This window comes from Seriola aureovittata, chromosome 11 (genome assembly GCF_021018895.1).
Source record: "Seriola aureovittata isolate HTS-2021-v1 ecotype China chromosome 11, ASM2101889v1, whole genome shotgun sequence".
Classification (NCBI taxonomy): Eukaryota; Metazoa; Chordata; class Actinopteri; order Carangiformes; family Carangidae; genus Seriola; species Seriola aureovittata.
The window spans coordinates 10243206-10262964 of NC_079374.1; the positions used below are offsets into that span (position 1 = coordinate 10243206).

Below are 19759 nucleotides of genomic sequence, written 5' to 3' on the forward strand. Positions count from 1 at the left end.
GATGATGCCTCATGTTTGTGTTCACCATATAAATGGTAGAAGAGGAACGAAAATGTACATATGGTGCACAGTAAAAAAATTATTAGTGGGTAGCAGGGAGAAGCATATCAGGGAGGCATAGTTTCAATGTCACGTTTCACAGTGAATAGACAAACTTGATAAAGACTGCACAATCTACACAGACACCCTCCCGATGACAAACATGCATTAGCCTCCTTGTTTATTGTCAACCTTATATAAGGAGAAAAGCTCTATACCACCGTCACCACATTAAGCTGCTACAAGTTGCTTTCAAAACCTTTCCATATTTAACGCTAGTGCCTTTCCTCTTCAGGCATAGTTAGTTAAGCCTTTTATTTAATTCAGAAAAATCTCACAATGATCAAGATCTCTTATGGATCACCAGACGAGCCACTCTCACAAAACAGTTATCAGACACCAATGAGAACAGTCACAGATATTCTTAATGTATCAGTAAGAAGAATCCAACAGAGGTCTTAGTGTCTCTAACTTCACTTTGGAGTTCATTCCAGTAGTGCTACTGGACTACACCTTACCACTGGGGAACATTTAAAAGAAACTTTAACTTTGGTTGTTCACTTTGAACTTGACAAAGGATGTTAAATGTCATGTCAACTTTATTAAAACCCAGGTATATTGACGCCTCTCAGAAGTGATAACCATCCAACCTTTTCATATAACTCACAGCGGTGAGTGGGATAAATGTCTTGGGTAATGATCATATGGCACTGCGGTAGATGGCATCCAATGTTTTAAGGATAATGGCAGCAAAAGGAACAGTCAGTCTTAGTTCAGTTATAGACATGTGTTGCAGATGTTAAACGTGTGACATACTCATTGTTTGTATTATAATTGCACTTTTCTTATGAGCACTATATTAAAACTGTCTTTGATTTCCAGCCTAAGATTGAGACACCTCTAAGGTGCTTATGGTTTCTGAAAGTCAACGGTTACCAAGCACAAAACACTCTTCCCTTTTTGCAATTGTGGTCTCTTTGTTGCCTTCCTGAAACATATGCCTTCCCCTTCCTCTGTGTTTAAAGGCATGGTTTTCTTCCGTCATCACTTCATTCCAAACACAATGGGCTAAAAATAGCAAAAGTGATTGCAGTGAAGAGGGTAAATAAGCAGACAGATAAGGAGGGTGTTTGGTCAGATACATGGTTTATTAGTTAAAATGGGAGAGAATATGGCTTGTGTGTGTGTGTGTGTGTGTGTGTGTGTGTGTGTGTGTGTGTGTGTGTGTGTGTGTGTGTGTGTGTGTGTGTGTGTGTGTGTTTACATTTAGTTTGTGTGCAATGCGAGGTAGGGCAGTCTGCCAGACAAATCCTAAGTGGCCTGGAAGGAAGAAGTGAGTAGAAAGGCCAAATCTTAAAAGACGGAGGATGAGAAGAGCCTGAGGTAGGCTGTATGATGGAGAGAAAGGACGGGAGTGCTGACATGGCGATGAGACAGTGGTTTAAGTTCTTTTTTTCTGCAGTATGTTTTGTACCCTGCTTAGTCAGACACACACCCAATTCCAGTTATCTTAAACAGCTGTACTCTGTCTAAACAGGAACAGGCGTCTTCAATTCCTTAGTAAGTTAACAATCATCATTGTTTCCCTCCTCGTGCTTCTGCTCACTTCCTTAACCCCACGCTACTATTCATTCATTCATTCATTCATTCATTCAGAATTCCCAGACAGCTCTCAAATTCTCCTCAGTGTCAGAGAGGAGAGGTGGTGATTGTTGGGCCCTAACCCTGTTCCCTGCTCCTCATTTAATCTGTGGCGTAAGATTGCTGAACAAACTGGGACTTGTCTGTACACTATGTGGCATTGGTTGTGCATGCCTACAAGCGATCCTTCAAGCTGAGGTGATGATCTTTTAATTTACAGAAAATTATTACAAATGAAGGGCCTTCACAGATTCACACATTTCTGGGAAATTCCACACAGACCTTCACAGATATGAGGACATGACAACGTTTTCATCACCTTGTGGACAAACAGATCTAAAAATTCTAATTTGGGCTTTAGAATTTAGTTTAAGAGCAGATAGATCACAAAACATTGCTTAAAACATTGTAAAGTTTCAGATAATCACATCAGTTATAGTATTACGTAATTGTTTACAAATTTATACATTGAAACCAGCACTAACAACCAAACTATCATATAAATAGTAAGGACTCTAAATACTAATTATTTTAGTAGTATTTAATATGTTGTCTATTTTCTTGGTTAATGTTTTATTTATTTTGCTTAAGAAAATGACTGGGTGTAAAATACCCATTATAATTTCCGCAGATACCAAGGTGATGTTTTCAAAATGCTTGTTTTTTCCTGACCAAGCTTGAAGATATTGAGTTCAATATAATATCGAAGGGAAAAGCATCAAGTCTTCACAGGTACAAGCTGTAAAATAAAAAATGACTGACAAGTGATTAGACGGTTATCAAAATGGTTTCAGATTGTGTTCTGTCAGTCAGCTATCATGAAATCAACTTATCCTTTCAGCTCTAAAAATAGTTTTTGTAATGGGCTGAGAGCTCTGAACCCCTCTGGATATCATTAAACAACTGATTGGTGACAACCCTGAAAGTGGAGTTTCCAAAAAAGAGTAATGGCCCTGGCTGATGGCAGCCTCTCTGGAGCCAAGGGAAAGCCAGAGGAATGGGAGTAAGCAGAGTAGGGCAATGGCTTCAGTTCATTGCTGTCAGACAGCATGCACAGGAATACACAGCTGCAGGAGCTTATGACTTCCAGCACAGTAGAGGAAGAAGAGTGGGTGGAAGGCAGTAGAAACAATGAACCCATAGTGATGGAGCAAAATTAAGACTGGGTTGGAAAGCCACCAAGTGGCTTTTTTATATACTGTTCCTCTTTTTAACTCTACAACTTTTTCACTGTACTTAAGAAGCAAAGTGAAAAGAAAGTATTGCAAAGAAAATGTCTGACAGACTGGGATAAAGGTGTAGCTTTTCTCTTTCTGCAAACTACAAAAAACTGTCCAGGGAGTATCACTAGCCCGCTCTTGGATCGACTTGCATTTCAGGAAAATACCACCAAAAATCAATACTACTACTCTGAGTGTGTGCAATATTATTTATGTGTGTTAGTGTGCTTGCTTTTTTCCTGTGTGAAGACAAGTGTTACATGATTTACACCCACTGAGGCTGTTTAACGAAAAAGTTTTTAATTTAATTGATATTTTCTGCCCAATGAATAGTGAGTGTCGCAGTGTATTCTTGTGTATTCTTGTGTATTCTTCATACAACTTCTGAGTTATACTTAAGCAAGTTTCATCTATTGTGACGTATGGACCTAATGTTGGAGCATCTGCCTGTCTTTTGCATCCGTCTTTTGCCCCCTAAATACCAACATGCTATAACCATTCATGTTTTTGTCCTATTATTTTCAAGTTCATGCTTTGCACCATCTGCCCTACTTAAGAGATAACAGCTTGGTTAAATGGTTTGTGTTGCACACAGCAGCTGCAGTGTGGAATCATGTGGCTAGCAGGTGCACCCCTTGAGGGCTTTATACATGTATAATACATATAGGACTAAGATGCACATGCATGCGAAACATCTCCATGTCTGGCAGGTGGAATCTGTAGCTACAAGTCCACAAGAAAAGGCTCAGTGGTGTGGCATCTTTTCAGCAACTCAAACAAGTTTAAGGACTGTTAAATTTGTTAAAATTGCTGATGTTACAGTATAATGTGAATAATAGCTGAAATGCTTTTGAGATAAATTGACTTTCTGTCAGTACATGGAGACAGTCTGGTCAGATTCAAATCAATTTAAAAATATTTAGATAAATTGGACTTCTGGCAATGTGCCATGTTTTGTGGTACTGAGGTCCGGACACTTGGCAGGCAGAATTCATAATTTAAAGGAAAACTTTGCTTTCTTGCCCAGAGTTAGATGATACCACTCTCATGTCTGTACAGTAAATAGGAAGCTAACGCCAGCAGCTGGCTCAGTAAGCGTAGTGCAAAGGGTTGAAACCGTTACCTCAGCTCTGTCCAAGCGTAACAAAATCCACCAACCAGCATCTCTAAAGCTCACTAATTGACACCTTCTATTTTGTGTGTTTAATCTGTATGAAATCGACAAATCAACATGGGAGTTATGTTCCAGACTATTTCTTGGTTTGGACCAGTTGCTCAGCAACAAGCTGGGACTCCAAGATGAACAGAATTTTGTTTGTGCTTGAAAAATCTGATTTGGAAAAACTCAGCAACATATCCTTTTCAGAAACAATGTATCAGTTACTCAGGATAGTTGAACTCAGTTCATAATACAGTGAGACCATTTTCAAGGGAACTATTACTTCTACAGAAAGTGGTTTTAGTGAAAACACTGCAAGTCAGTCGTAATTTCCTCTGAACACCTGGTGATGAATCATCTGCAGTTCTAGTAGTATTTAGCTAAGCTTGTATTTCAAGGAAAATTAGTCGCCACTTTTTCTCAAAATGGGCATTTAACTGAGTGATTTCCTTGTTTTTGTTGTAGCACTGGAATGAGAAGTGGTATCCCTGCTATCTACGGAATTTTATCATAATTCAGGACAAACACCTTGATGAGGTTTGATTCCATCTTCCGTTTGGAAACTAAATGTTTTGAAATGCATGCTGTAGACCAGGCCGCAGCAAATGAAAGCATGCTGGGAAAGTGAGACTTTACTCCAAAAAGCACATCTGCATATTATGTCGTGCAATTTTCTCACTCATGCAAACACAAACCACACAAGTCCCTCCTCAGCATTCATGCTCCTGCAGTCAGCAGCATGTATCAGCAAGGGAGAATGAGGTCAAGGACAAGATCACTGTGAGGGCTTTTGATGAGCTGATGGATTCACTGATAAAACTCTTAACACTCTGGTGAGTTCAAGGTTGGATTTCTCCATCATCCTTGATCATCCTTCTCCTCTTTAACTGTGAAGTTGAGAAGAGGCCAAGACAGGTACTGTGTCTGTCCGTCAGCTTTTTCTCTGACATCCATGGTAGGGCGATATGGCCAAAATCTTCTGTGACGGTATATGCAATTTTATATCATGGTAGCTGTATAAAATCAAATTACAGTAATCAGTGTTTTCCACTGAATTAATTATTACATAATAGGCTACCATATAAAGTGCTACACTGCAAATATTTTAATTGCTAAGGACTTTGTGACAAATGCATTACTGAACAATACAGCTTCACTGCTTCACAGTGTCAAACAAATAACAACGTGATTATATATTGTGATTGACCAGTGAGCCCTGTCCTGGCACATGCAGGCAGCACGCTCTCATCCGCACCCTGAATGGCAGACATACAGATAGGGCTGGTAAAGAGACAGACGGGGACAGTAAAAACTTAATGGATTTTTTTTCATTGTCCACTGACCCACTGATGGGATGGGATTTCTCCCGGTGCTCCTGATGGCCAGTTCAACTATGACAGACAGGTCCATTGTCAATGTGTTTGAGAGAGAGAGAGAGAGAAAGAGAATGGGGGGGTCTGGACAAATCAATGTGCTGTGTTAGCTCTACCATGAAATAAGATTTTACCTACTTTGAAATTGTCGTAAAAAAAAAAAAAAGGAAAATCCATATGCTGAAGGGCCACAACAAATAAATCAATGTATAGGGAACACTGCAGTAATTGTTCTCTAAATTCAGTTAAGAAATGGTTTAAAAAAACCATACCATACAGTCCACACAACAGAACTCTCCTCACAACCCTTATTTTTGGTTGGTTGGGATGCCTCCTACTCTGTTTTTACAAATGCATTCTCCTCCATTTTTCTTGTCAGTCATTTCTTCTCCGGCAGTTGGCAAACCATCTTAAAGGTGCATTACAGCCAGCAACTGTTGCCCTCAAGTCATGCGAGAACATGATAAGCAGTCCTGCTGTCCAAATCACGTTACCTTGCGAGGCGGCTGGATTCGTGAGATCCCTGCCTGCTCTGAACCCTGCTACATGTAATGTTAATGTGCCTTCGTCCCTGTTTAGGCAATACTTATATCTGGTACAGCTCAACAATATGAAAACAAAAAAAATATTGTGATTATTTTGACAGATATTGCGATTGCGATATGGGTCATGATTTTAGTGGGAACTATGGTATATTGGACATGTATGTGAATGCAGTGAGGAATCAAGGATGGCATGTCAAGGCAAAACACCACAGGAGGGTGGGGGGCTGTGGGTATATGGAAACCAGGAGAGAGGACAAGCAGACAATAGTGTATTGATGGAAGTGCAGATAGTGTAGAAAGTTCCACATACATAGGATACTAAAAATATTGATAATGGTATGAAATGAGGAAAGAATGTGACAGTCTTAAGAAAAGAGCAACAAACAAAAGGAAGGAGAGGATTTCAAGCTCAAAGACTGAGCAAAGCCACTTAGCCCTTCCCCCACAACTCATGGTTCTAGAGAGCAGAGAAGAATAATGAGATTGAATAGATACACTCCAGGCCTCAGGTAGGTCTAATTGTTTAATGCATTTGTGTACCCATGCCGTCATGGAGTGGCTGTATACCAACAGAGTAACTTAACCATACAGCCTGTTACTTTCGTTTGATCATTATTTGTTAAAAGGATTTGTTAAAAAAAACAAACAAAGTATATCAAAAGTGTAATTTACCATACCCAACATACCTGAGCAGATACATTTCACATTGTATGAAAACATATTTGAATCGGAAACATTAAACCAACTAGAAACCTTCTTGACTTCCTGTTTCTGTTCTGGGGTGCTCTGTGTCTCTTGTTTCTTTGCACGGTAGGATTACAGGCATGGTTTCATTTCAACAGGCCTGGAGTCCAACAATCAAAAGGACTGATGTGAAGATGAAAGTCTTGTTTTTAGGGTTGAAGCTGCCCTTTTCTTGAGGTTTGGGCCAAATGACAGCATCTGTCGGTGTGTCTTAGAGATCAGCATTCATGAAGAACAACATGGTTCTGTGAAAAAGAGGAGCCAGGGCAGAGTGGATGGACAATAGCTCAGTCAGAGAGAGTGATGGAGAGGAGAAGATAAAGGGAGTCTGGGTTTTGTTGGAGTTGAGGGCTCTCGGAAAGGGCACAATAAATCCACCAGCAGAGGAAGGTCAGAGACGGCCAAACCGTACCCCCCACCCCCCCACCCCCTCTCTGTCTCACACCCACACACTCATATATGTACACCTGAAATGTTCTTTGTACTCCCTCTAACCTCATACATTTTTGGATCAAAATCAAGTCTATACTGCTAATACTGACACTAAGAGTTGTTTTTTTTTTTAGGCAAGTCAACCAATGCCAGACATTTCTTGGCTTTATTTCACTAGCATCCCCATTTCCCCAAAAAAACAGTATGTTTAATAAACTTATTTATGAGGCACTTTTCAAAAAATGCCACAAAACGCAAAGCAATAAAACTACCAGGCAAAAGACCTAAGTAAAAATACTAAAATAGAAAAGAAGCCCAACACAATACTCACGTAGGATAAGTCAACCTTGACATTCAAAATTCCACTCCAACCACTCAACTTCTGCTTCCTGGTAAGAGATAACCAAAGACTGGCTTCCTCGAGTCTTTGCAGTAAACCGCTTCTAAACCTCAAAAGTAATTTCCCGTTCAAACCAGGCAGTTGGTATTTCCAATAAATTGCTGCTCCTGACTGCCGTATCATTGATGACTTCATCATCACATGGTACTGCTGTAGTTCAGAGATTTGCTTTAAATCCTTGTACAATCTGAGAACTCCTGGTTAGGGAAATTGAAAAAGTATCTCTCTCCATTCCCTCTGCAGCTTGATTCGAAGTGCTCTACAGATCCAATGTACTTCATTCTAAACTGCTCCAGTAAACCTGTTCAGAACCCATCAGATTAGGGCTGTGTTTACAGGGCAGCCCCCAGGGGTGACTGTATCCACACAAATGGGAGAGCTGAAAAAGAGCACTCACTGCTTAGTCAACACTTAATACACTGACCTACAAAAGTTAAACTCATTAATAATAATAATAATTAAAAAAAAATGTATCCTCAAGTCTTACCAGTTAAAATGCATAATAAAGCAATTATTAAGGATATTTAGGCCATGGTCCAAGTATAAAGTGACTAGCTTTTGGAGTGAATCTGAATCCAAGAAGAAAAAAAAAAATTACTGTTGTGAAATTGGGCATATTGAAACACATCTCCTTATGAAACACTATGCTTACTTGAATGACACAATCTGGTTACCGGTGTTTTCATCTAGATCAAAATCTCATACTTGCATAACACATTTCATGCTCTGTGCAAAATGTTGAAGTAAGCACTTTATGAATTATTTCTAGTGAATGTTTCATTGGCATTTTCTTTGATGTAATTGACAGTGTTCTCCTGTAACTGAAGGTATTATGGCTTCACATATGGAAGTGGCACTAAAGTGAAATATAAGCTGCAATGGATTGCTTAAATGAGGCAGTGGATTATAAAAACGTCATGTCAGGTGCATTTTGTTACAGCACAATTTCCAAAACCCCAATCACCATAATGGACTTTCATCTTTGCACTCTTCCATGTAATATTCTTCTATTGGTGTTGGATCTACCTAGTGGGTAGCCCAAGTCTGTAAAAATATTTTTCCTTTGTGACTGAACTCTGCTTTCCTTTGAGCTAAAGGTGTACCTTGTATTATACCATTGTTTTTTTTTAATCATTAGAAGTTCATAGAATCCACTTTGTCACCTGCTAATGCGCCCTACTCTGCTTTTATTTCTCTTATAGAGAAGCTGATAGCCTACCAGCGGGAGTTTCATGCCTTGAAAGAGCGCCTTCGTGTGGCAGAGCACAGGACGCTGCAGCGATCGTCTGAGCTCAACAACATTCTTGAGCAGTTCAGACGCGCCATTGCAGAGACTAACAGCAGCAAAGATGCTCTCACAAACTTCTCGGGTAACTGACACATACAAACGTATACAAACACTTATTAATTGTATTCGGGATAAAGGAAATGCTCAGGGGAGGTATCTTTCTAAGAGCTATCTAATTTCTAATAAAAATGAATTGAAACAGACTTTCATTTTCAATGTGGCAGGATTCCCCCGGGCCTCCTTTTGTAAAACTAGGTTTAGTCAACCCTTAAAACCACTGAGTGGATTATTAAATCCAGAAGGCTGAAAAGAAACCAATCAATCAATTAATCTGCTGATCATTTTCTTGATTAATTCATTCATCGTTTTATCTATAAAATGGCAGGAAATAGTGGAAAATGACTAAAAAGATAAATCGATAATCAAAATTGACTAATTAATGCAGCTCTAAAGCTTATACTCGGTATTGTCTTCCAATTTTAAATTGAACTATCCAATTCATATTCAGGTTCATTATCATATTGGCTTTTGTGTACACTGAAAATGATCTGTCATTGGAGTTTTACTTTAATTTTCATTATGGTAGTTATTGTGCATTTTAAAACAGTTTTTTCAGATTTTAGAAGTCAGTTTGATTAAATGATTTTATCTTATGTTATGTTGATTTCCTGTGCTGTCCTCTCTGCATAAGGGAAACACAGTATGAGTTTGGTATAAGTTACAAGCACAGTCAGGGGCTGCAGCCACTGAAAATTCATATTCTCAGAAAGAACTCTGATTTTCTACTGTGAGTAAGTCAGTGCATCGTGAAATATTTTATTCACCGATTCTATAGTTATGGCATCACTGTTCTACCAGTGCGCTTTCGTGTCAACAGGTGGTGCTTTAAAAAGTCTGCATCGTTTCACTCCTGTCATCATTTGATGAAACTAAGAAGAGGACTCCACTTAACCTGTTTCTCTGTGCCTGTTTTCAGATGAGACACAGAAACTACTGAAGGATCTTGCAAATAGGAAACAGCTCCAGGTGCCAAATATCTATCACCACCTGCCTCACCTTCTCAACAATGAGGGCAGCCTGCATCCTGCCGTGCAGGTTGGTCTTGGCCGCACTGGAGGTGAGAAGCTTATACAGACACTGAAAATTAGGTACGACAGTGACAGTAACACCCTGATTTAGAAGACATTTTCCTCAGAATATGTATGCTCATCCTGCACAAACACAGTAAAAGCTCCTGAGATCCTCATTACACTCGGGACAGAATCAAGTCTCAACAAGTTTTCAGTTGGTGACTAGTTCACAACAAGTATCCTCTCTGGACCGAGCTTTGGAATAACACTTTTGTGAAGAACATTTGCAGAACTGAAGATAATTATAGTGTATGTAGAGTATAATTCCCTATTTAATTTACAAGTTGTGTATCATTTCTCTTTGTTTGGTTGAACAAGGATTTCAATCTTGCTTTCATTTCTTCATGCTTTTCTCTCTTTTGATGAACCTGTGAGGCAGGTTCAGTAAGTGCTAGCCACAAACTGAACATATGATTACAAAATCTAGAGTTTGAGGGCAGAAAAAAAAAAAAAAAGCAGTATAAGTTTCCATTATGTGTAACTTCACAAGAACAACAACCACATTTTTACAGTGAAATTTGTCCTGTCAAAGCTCTTGTCTGTCAGTAGCCTCCCCTCTCATAGATCATTTCACTCTTCTTTTGTAGTAAACCTTATTTTCAGCAACCCTGTTTTTATTTTAAAATTTTTCCTTTCACCACCCAGGCAGCAGCATAAAGCATATGACCTCTGCTATATCAAGTTCAACCTAAGAGGATTATTTATCTGGCATTGTGAGTGTGATAGGTGAATTGAATTTGGGGCGCAAGGGAGGTGAGTTTAGGGATTAACATCTCAAATGGTGTTTCCACATTCCTAATGACAGTGACTGAGAGGAGGAACAGAGGCCCTAGACAAATTAGAGGAAAAAAAGGAGGGACAAATTGGGAACAAGCAAGAGTTTCTTGTCCCTGGCCTGCAGGCTGTTTGATCAATGAGTGCAAGGTATTCCCACGAGAAACGAGAAAATTGCAAGGCCTATTGTTGCCACCTTTCCAAGTCATTGCCAGTCAAGCTTTTAGGACTTTTTAGCTTTCTTTTAGAAATCTTAAAGGGAATGTCTTGCCACTGAAAATGAAAAGTTTGTTGCTGCCTACTGCTTTGTTCTCACCCGCTTCCCACCCTTAAGCACTGTCAATTGTGTTCAGTGTATGCACAACAAAGCAGGAGGTTACAGCTATCAGGAAGTGGTAGCACAACTGCTGCAGATGCCTTTTGCTCCTCCACCACTCGTGCGTTGCCACATGACATACTTGAGTGGCAACTGGCAACTTTTGCCTAAAGGTGCCAACAATGACTTTTAATGTTCCCTATTTCTGTTGCTAATAGTTTTTCTTAGTCTACCTCTGTGTCGCTCATTTTTTATTTCCCCTCTTGTTTCTCTGCTGGTCTAAGCATATCTGACATTGGGATATTTATATCTGTGCAAATTAGGACATCATCCCACTTTAAATTGAACAAGTATTATGTGAAGAAGGAGTTCAGACAATCTCTGGCCCTGTTCAGAACTGGCATTAACATGCGTCTTGGTTGATCCAATCACAAGTACACAGCTCCAAGTACAGGTGTGAATTCACCCGAGATGCATTGAGGATGTATTTGAGATCCGATCACTCAGGACACTTTTGGAGGTGGTCTGGATCGCATATATCCACATACTTATAGGAGTGTGAACAAGAATGTGTCCTGGGACACTCTAACCTGGGCACTAACTTGTGCCCTTTTGCACAATCTCTACTTTGTTTGTTGCCAAGCAACATCAGTTATACACTAGAATTTGTTTATTCTAACCAGCTAGGAGATCTCTTTTCAACCCCTTTTCTCCCTAAATTGAATTTCCTTTACCTGCTGTCTTTGTTGTTTGATTCTTCTGTTGACCTGAGCAGAGTGTAGACCTAGTGTAAACCTCTGTTACGCTACCCATAGGTTTCTGAAGAGTGGTTTTGAAGCACAGAGTGGGCTACTCTGCTGCCTGTCGCCATCTTGGTCGTGCCTGAGTCGGCCTAACTCCCAGCTAATCCAAAAATGGGCAAAGAAGTGGGACGTGTATAGAGCTGAGATTTAGGTGTATGCCGGTTTAATAACTGTAAGCATTGTTAGCATCGCTGGGGATCTTGCTCATAGGCTAACACAGGCTAATTCATTTGCTGGCTAATTAGCCTATTTATGAGATAAGATAACAACCCACGTATGGTGAGCATAGATGCTGATACCTGCTAATTCGTGCTAATATATGTATATGTACGTATATAACACACGTATGTATAAATAAAAAAAATAATAATAATAATTTCAGAATACAGGAGCACAGACTTTCTGTAAAGTTGCCTGTACATTGAGCAAGAATATGACCCCCTCAACAGCTTCTCACTTCAGTTGTATTCATTATGAGACATGCTTCTGTGTTAGACAGCCAAGTCATTTGACAGTACTATGAACCTAATATTTGCATAATGTGTCGCTTTCTTTCTTCTCTGGTGAACCCATATTACAATTCTTGCATCTGATGTCTTTGCCTGTGCACTTTCAACACATTCCGATAAACAAGATCTAATCTCAAACTTATTACTTTCAACTTTCAAACGCTGTAGGTTTTGAAGACAGACACACACACACACACACACACACACACACACACACACACACAAAACGCTAAAACAGGGCTGACCTGTGCTAGAACATTTTATATCAAACCTCACCCTACATGCAGCCATTTTTAATTTTTAGCTGCATCAAAGTGAAAGCTTTCAACAAATTTCAAAAACGGCATGCCCTGATTGGCTAGCTGCATTGCTGCAATGCAACACTAAAGGAAAAAATAGGACAAAGTTCTATTTTCCATCTGTGAGCAGCAATGCATGTCAGAGCAGCTGAACTGTGCAGGGCAAATCTCTGCGGGTGCAAATGTCTGCATGCAGAGTAATGATCAGACCTAATGCCCACATGCTGTTGACACTGGAATATAATTATCATGTTTGTTGTTTACCCATGCCCAAGAAGTGGGCGGTTTTGGATGCATGTCAGGCAGTGTGTGATTAAGTTTACTGAACAAACCACTCAAGATACTATAAATTTATGGTTTGAAAGATGTGACTATTTTACGAAAAGTTATATTCACCCATGATTGTAGGTTTTCCACTGTCAAGCTTGGTTTAAAAGGGATATCACTCATTTGCTCATCCACTCACTTGGGCACACATGCACACAAACACACAAGCACACACAGAGGCATGATGTTCCTCAGGCTTTGCAAGACCTTGAAAGTTTGAATGCTTTAAAAAGCTTCCGTTTTTGTCATTAGAATATAGCAACCAGATTACTTTGGATGCCTCTCAGCAACATTTTACAATGGAAAACATTGTTGGTATTTACTTTGACACAGAAGCAGTTGTGAAAAGCAATGGTTCTAACATGAGACTCATCGATGCCTAAATTACCCCAAAACATAACAGTTGTGATTTTCTTAAATTGCACCAAAAAAGACTGAATTCATCATTTGGTCTTCTTAATCAGGGAATGCAATATCAAAGGCAAACATGCGTTTGTGTATTGAGGCAAAGAAACCTTCAAGCAAATAGAGCAGGTTAACATTGTTTCTATTTGTCTCTCACAACAATAAGCCATAGAATAGATCCATCCTTATAATATGCCACTGTGACCAGACATTTCCTCTTTTCCCCAATTAATTTCATCATAGTGTTCATTATACCTTATCCATATTTCATTGATGATTAACTATGATGAAATAATATAATAAACAGTGTTCTCTGTAAGTGTAACAAATAAATATATTTTATTCCTCCTTTATCCTTTTATTAACATGTACTCATATATAGTTTCTAAACCCTACTGACTTTGTAGTTGCCTCAAGACCTATACATGAAATATTAACCCCTTCTTTATTGGTTACATCGGAAAAGTCACATAATTAATTTATAAACTGATGATTCCTCAAATCATGGTGAGTGTTATATGCCCAGATACAATTCCCACTACAAGTAATGATCTAATGATGTTATTTCTAGAGCCAGACCGATATTGGTTATTAGGGAGTAAAAAAAAAATCAGATATCGATATATCGGCCTATATATGTGTGTGTGTGTGTGTGTGTGTGTGTGTATATATATATATATATATATATATATATATACACATGTGGGTGTGTGTTTGTATGTAAACACTTGTGAAAAAGATATGTAATGAAAGCAGGATATTTTACAGTTCAACAATTAACATTACTGTCTGAAATGGCATCAATGCAGGAATTGAATAAAATAACTATAACTATAAATAAAATAAATGTGTATATATATATTTAGCTTGAATGAAAACAAAGGATCAAATATACATAAAATGCTGCCTATATAACTTGACTTGATCCCAGCATTTCCACTGCATTATTGCTTCTTACTAAAAGTATTCATTTCGGCGCATATCGCATACTGTTATATCTGTAATAGGCCGATAAGTCAGTCAGGCTCTAGTTATTTCCTTCCTTGACACTAACCGTAACCCTAGATATTGTGTGTTCATGGTCTCATCAGGAAAATGAACACATTTACATACTTAGTTTAAGCAAGCACTAAGCTGGACATATTTTGCTGGATATTGAAAGCATGCACATACCGCCGAACACTGGCTTCTTTTATATGTGTGGTACGCCAAATCAGTTCTTTTCACTGATGTGACAGAAAAGTGGACAGACGTGTGGATCGTTTCTCTTTTTTCTAAAGGAGATGAAAGCATGGCAGAGAGAAGTGAGCAGGCTGATCAAGGGACATGGGGAGGGGCAGTCCTGGAGTCGGTCCTGCTCAAGCTGCACTTAGATGCATTATCACTCATTCACTGTCTGCCACCCTCCCTTATTCTGTCACTCTCTGTCTCTTTTCCTTCCTCCTACATTCTCCTTTCATCCTCGACCTACTTTCTTGGTGGTGGTGGTGGTGGGTGTCGCTATACGACATGGAGCTCTGTGTGAGAAACACAAAGCAAAACTGGGACAGATTCTCCACGCTGCACAGATCACTCTGGAGGATTGCACCCTCTCTCAGGTCCACTGTGCTGCTCACTCATTCTGCACCTCAAGTTTGCTTTGTGCCTTTGTTGAGGCCCCTTGTGCCCCCACATCCCCTCAGTCAGCATGTTTTCCCTTTTAAACTGTGCACACACATCCACACATACACATATGCACATTAGCCCCGGTCCATGTATTTCACAATACTATCCCTATAGGGCAAGTTGTTTGTAACTTCCATTAGGACAAAACATAACCTTGTTTTCCTTTCTCTGGGAAAGCATGAAGCATTTTATGAACAACAGTATCCAAAGCAGTAGCCCTCTGTACATTGTACCCAAGGATTCGATTTCAGTAAAGAGCAAATACACCATGTATAGAAGAAGAGAGAGCTAGACATGAAAAAGAGAGCACACAAGTTAATATGCAATTCCATGCTACAGTCTTGACTTCTTTTCCTCAGCATGACGAAACACTGACTCATTGTCGGATAACCAGCCTGATAACTTGCTCATCTTAACATTTGTGATCACATCGGTGTGGGCTTGCTGTATACTCGCTGCTTTCTCATTCTTTCACTTTCTGTTTCCCTAGTGAAAGTGGTCCTTGTGTTCTACTTCATACAATGAACTGGTTTTATGTCGGTAACAGCCCGTTGTACTTGCTTCAGTCTCTCGTTGTATCTCTCCATACTAAAGAAGAGGCTCCCTGTTTAGCTGCTCCAAGCCTCATAAACTAGAAGCAATAAGGAGAAGACAATAGACGCTCTCTTTATCTCTTTCCATGTCTAACTGTTGTGTCATTGGAACAGGCTATTCCAGCTGAACGGAATATCCTTTAGCTCTGAGCTGATGATCACCATGATATTTGCGATTAGTGGGTTGTGCTGACACAATTTATTGCTTAGTTATTCAACAGAAAAGTAATTGAAGACAATTTAATGTATCAATCCTTATTAATCCAGTAAAAAAAAAAAAGACATGAACTCCATTTTTCAGTTTTTGATATTGTTGTACCTACTGTAGCTTTGAGATTTGGTCAGACAGAATAAGCAGTTTTGTGACTTGAGTATGGGGTCTGGAAATATTGACATTCTCATGAGTGACATTTCCGATTTGTGATTAATCGGTTAAAATAAAAAATGACAGGTAAATCAGTAAAGAAATATTATATTGTTATTAAATTACAGGGGTCAGATCTTCTCTGATCCTTGCTCTCTGTTGTTGTCTTTGGGCGTCCAACTTTATTTAGTAAGAAAAGCTCAAATTAATTTAGCTGTTGTAGTTGTTCAGTAAATGCCAGGCATTATATAATTTTGTTTTCTGAAATTTCAACTGGAATGGCCCCTGAAGTCGGGTGTCTGACTCAGAAAGTCAGAAGACCCTCACCAATCCTGACCTCAAAATCCAAGATGGCTGCTCTGTGCATCAACAGCAGTGAAAGCTGTAGTAATATGGTGTTTAGTAGCACTTCTGTCTTCTTTGTGTCTCATTAAATCAGTTGTAAACACAGTACTGTCCAACTTATATCTGTGGACATGTTACTATGAAGTTTGTATACATATAATACCGTATAATACATTGTGGTTAACTGGTATTGCTAACAATAAAAACAACAAGCAGGCAACAACAAGAACAAGCTTCTGACTTGTTGTACTGGAATGAGGTCAACTCGGAAGTGACTTTGTTCACACCTCCGACTTCTGAGGTATATGGAACTCAGCATTTACAGCAAAGGTTACCTGGTTTTGGATCCACTTGATTAAACACCCCCCTTTTTTCTGTTATTACCTCACACTCTCTCTACTTCCCAGTTACAATGGTGATGGGGATTCCCACAGTGAAGCGGAAGGTGAAGTCCTATCTGTCAGAGACACTGCGCTCACTGATAGACAAGCTGTCACCAGAGGAGAAACTTGACTGTGTGATTATTGTCTTCGTTGGGGAGGTGAGATCTCATAGTCATTCAATATGAGTCACGGTGTGACACTCCTACGCAGTGAATTCAAAAATGATATTAAAAGGTCTGTGTCTTCCTGGTTTAATCTCTGCAGACAGACCTGGACTATGTTCACAGCGTAGCTGCTGGCTTGGAGAAAGAGTGAGTACACTTCTCTGCTTTCTGATATGAGCACAAAAAAGGTGGAAATATTGTGACGGAGTGAAAAGACACCGTGAACCAGAGAAAAGTGTGCATGTCTGTGTTACATTGTTGGCATCATAAGTGGCCCTCTTTCTGCAGGTTTTCTACAGAGCTGAGTTCAGGTTTGCTGGAGGTGATCTCCCCACCAGCCGCCTATTACCCTGACCTCAACAACCTCAAGGAGACTTTTGGAGACTCCAGAGAGAGAGTCAGGTAAGCAGTTCACTCAGGCATGACGTCTGTGTTACCTGTGTGTTCAGTGCTGACACTTAATTAGCCAGAATGTGATTGAAATCATTATGGAAATCTAGAGGAACCAGCCTTGGGAGAAATGAAATACAGGAGAGCTGTGATGAGGATTGCAGAAAAAGTAGAGAGATGAGTCAGGGGGAAAGCGGGAGGGAACGAGCAAGTGAGAGCTTTTAAGGGAGGCTGCCCAGGTACTTAGTATTCCACAGGCATTTCTCAAAGTCAGATCAAGGTCATCATCAGCAGCACCCTCTATCTCTATCTTATCTTCTGTACTTATCTTCTCCTTATAGTCAGCTAACAATTGGCTTCATTAAAAAACCTGTTTATAGTGCAGTTTGTGCTGACTACTTGCAGTTTGTACTTGGTTAACAACATGGGTCCATGGTATACAGGCCAGGCTGTAAGTATTTGGATAGTTACACATTTTCTGCTCTTTTTTTTTTTGACTGAATGTGTATCTGTCTAATTACTGTTGAACCTCTAAACTTTGGGCATTAGGTGTTAAAAGGGCTATATTGCTCACAGAGTTCTTTCTATATTGGTGCAAACCTCAAATAAATGCTGAGACTTGCCACTTTAATGTCGTATCCATTATTTTATTTCAAATTGAATGTGCCAAAGCTCAGAGCCTGAAGAAGAAAAGATGTGTAACCATCCAAATATTTCTGGACTGCAAGTGTTTTTTAGACTCTTAAGCGTGTGTGCGCATGGATGCAAGTCAGTGGGCTAGAGGCTTTAGGCTTATTACATTCCCTCACTTCTGAAGCTGCAGCAACTGGCTGAGTTTAAGTGCATGCACATCCAAGCCCTCATATTAGTGTCGTCTGTTCACCTGACTGGAGTGTTAAAAGTGTGTGTGTGTGTGTGTGTGTGTGTGTGTGTGTGTGTGTGTGTGTGTGTGTGTGTGTGTGTGTGTGTGTGTGTGTGTGTGTGTGTGTGTGTGTGTGCGTGCATGCATGTGCGTGTGTGTTGGAGCATGTGCACATAGGAAAATCTGTGTACCATCTCCCACACCTGTCTTCTGGAGGCATCACAAACACCTGCAGCTCTTGGCAAACAGCAGTGAGTCAGACTGCAACGAGGGCAGATCATTCAGATCAAACAATTAGTTTGACAGCGCTGGTTTATAAATTATTCAAATGGAGTCTGCTGTTGTAACATTCAGTATACCTGGGAGTGCCTGATTTGTACAGTTTTGCTTTTTGAATGTGAAGCAGTGAGTTTGACATTCTTTCCAGTGTTATAATATTTCGGAGGAAACCTTACAATGGATCAGTTTTCATATGTGTAGAATTTTATTGTGTGTTGATGATTTCTGCTTTGTTTAGATGGCGAACCAAGCAGAATTTGGACTATTCCTTCCTCATGATGTACGCTGTGAGCAAAGGGGTTTATTACGTCCAGGTATGTACTTCATCATGTATCATTCATCAGAGTTAGTGTTTATTTATTTTTTCTGACTGGAGCCACTTATTATTATTCACTTATTCTTAGCTTAATCCGCTTAGACTTTTCCAGCTCTTACATGTCCTCTTGGCTAAACAAGGAATCCAATTTAGAAATGTTTATATTAACGTTTAATCTCAGCAGATTTGAAATTCTAACACCAGCCATTCACAAGTTTGTTTAACTGTGTTGTTCATCTCCCATCTTTCTATCTTATGCATGGGGTGTGTCATTTCCATTCTGTGCTCTCAACTGGAGGGAAGAGGTATTGCCTCTCTGACATCTACTGCTACTCTAGTTTAGTGTAGCGACTCAGCAGTGTTCTTTAGTTTAGTTCAGAGTGATGTCCCTGTTTGAGCATAGAGGAGTCTCCCTCCCGCTTCTCTCCCCTTTCCACTAACGATAAACCCCAACGGTTCAAGTGGCTCCTTCTGTCTTACATTTTGTTCTTTCTGTACACCTGCTCCTTCAGCTGGAGGATGACATCGTGGCCAAGCCCAACTACTTTGCCACTATGAAGAACTTTGCTCTGCAGCTCTCGTCAGAGGACTGGATGATCCTGGAGTTCTCTCAACTGGGCTTCATTGGTATGATCTATTAAACACCCGATCAATACTCAGCATCCACCAGGCGTCTGTCAAATGAAGCCAGATCTGTGTAATCAGCTGATGTCAAAGGCAAACAATGGCATTCTTGAATGACACCTCTTTCTCTCTTAAATCAGTATTTTCCAATCCATTAGACTAGGCATTCACATATTGTAAGAGTTGTAGCGTCAAATACAGCATTGGCCGATGCACAGCAGAGCAGCCAGTAAAGACAACATGGAAATTATATTGATAACTTTGGGAATTAGGTCATTGTAAAGTAATTAATTGTGCGGGAAAGGCAAATCCAAAGCGTGTCACTGCAGTGTATAAATGAGGAATGTGTATATTTTTAGTCCCAAGTGAA

At 39.7% G+C, this 19759-nt stretch overlaps 1 protein-coding gene across 1 annotated transcript in view; it reads left to right on the forward strand.

The window, feature by feature from the left end:
- mgat4a (alpha-1,3-mannosyl-glycoprotein 4-beta-N-acetylglucosaminyltransferase A) overlaps positions 1–19759 on the forward strand; it is a 30282-nt gene that overhangs the window by 4125 nt on the left and 6398 nt on the right. Inside the window, exons 2-8 of the mRNA XM_056388955.1 lie at positions 8756–8923; positions 9818–9958; positions 16779–16912; positions 17019–17065; positions 17207–17320; positions 18688–18763; positions 19278–19392. Coding sequence (XP_056244930.1) covers positions 8756–8923; positions 9818–9958; positions 16779–16912; positions 17019–17065; positions 17207–17320; positions 18688–18763; positions 19278–19392 — 795 coding nt within the window. The remainder of the gene's footprint in view (positions 1–8755; positions 8924–9817; positions 9959–16778; positions 16913–17018; positions 17066–17206; positions 17321–18687; positions 18764–19277; positions 19393–19759) is intronic.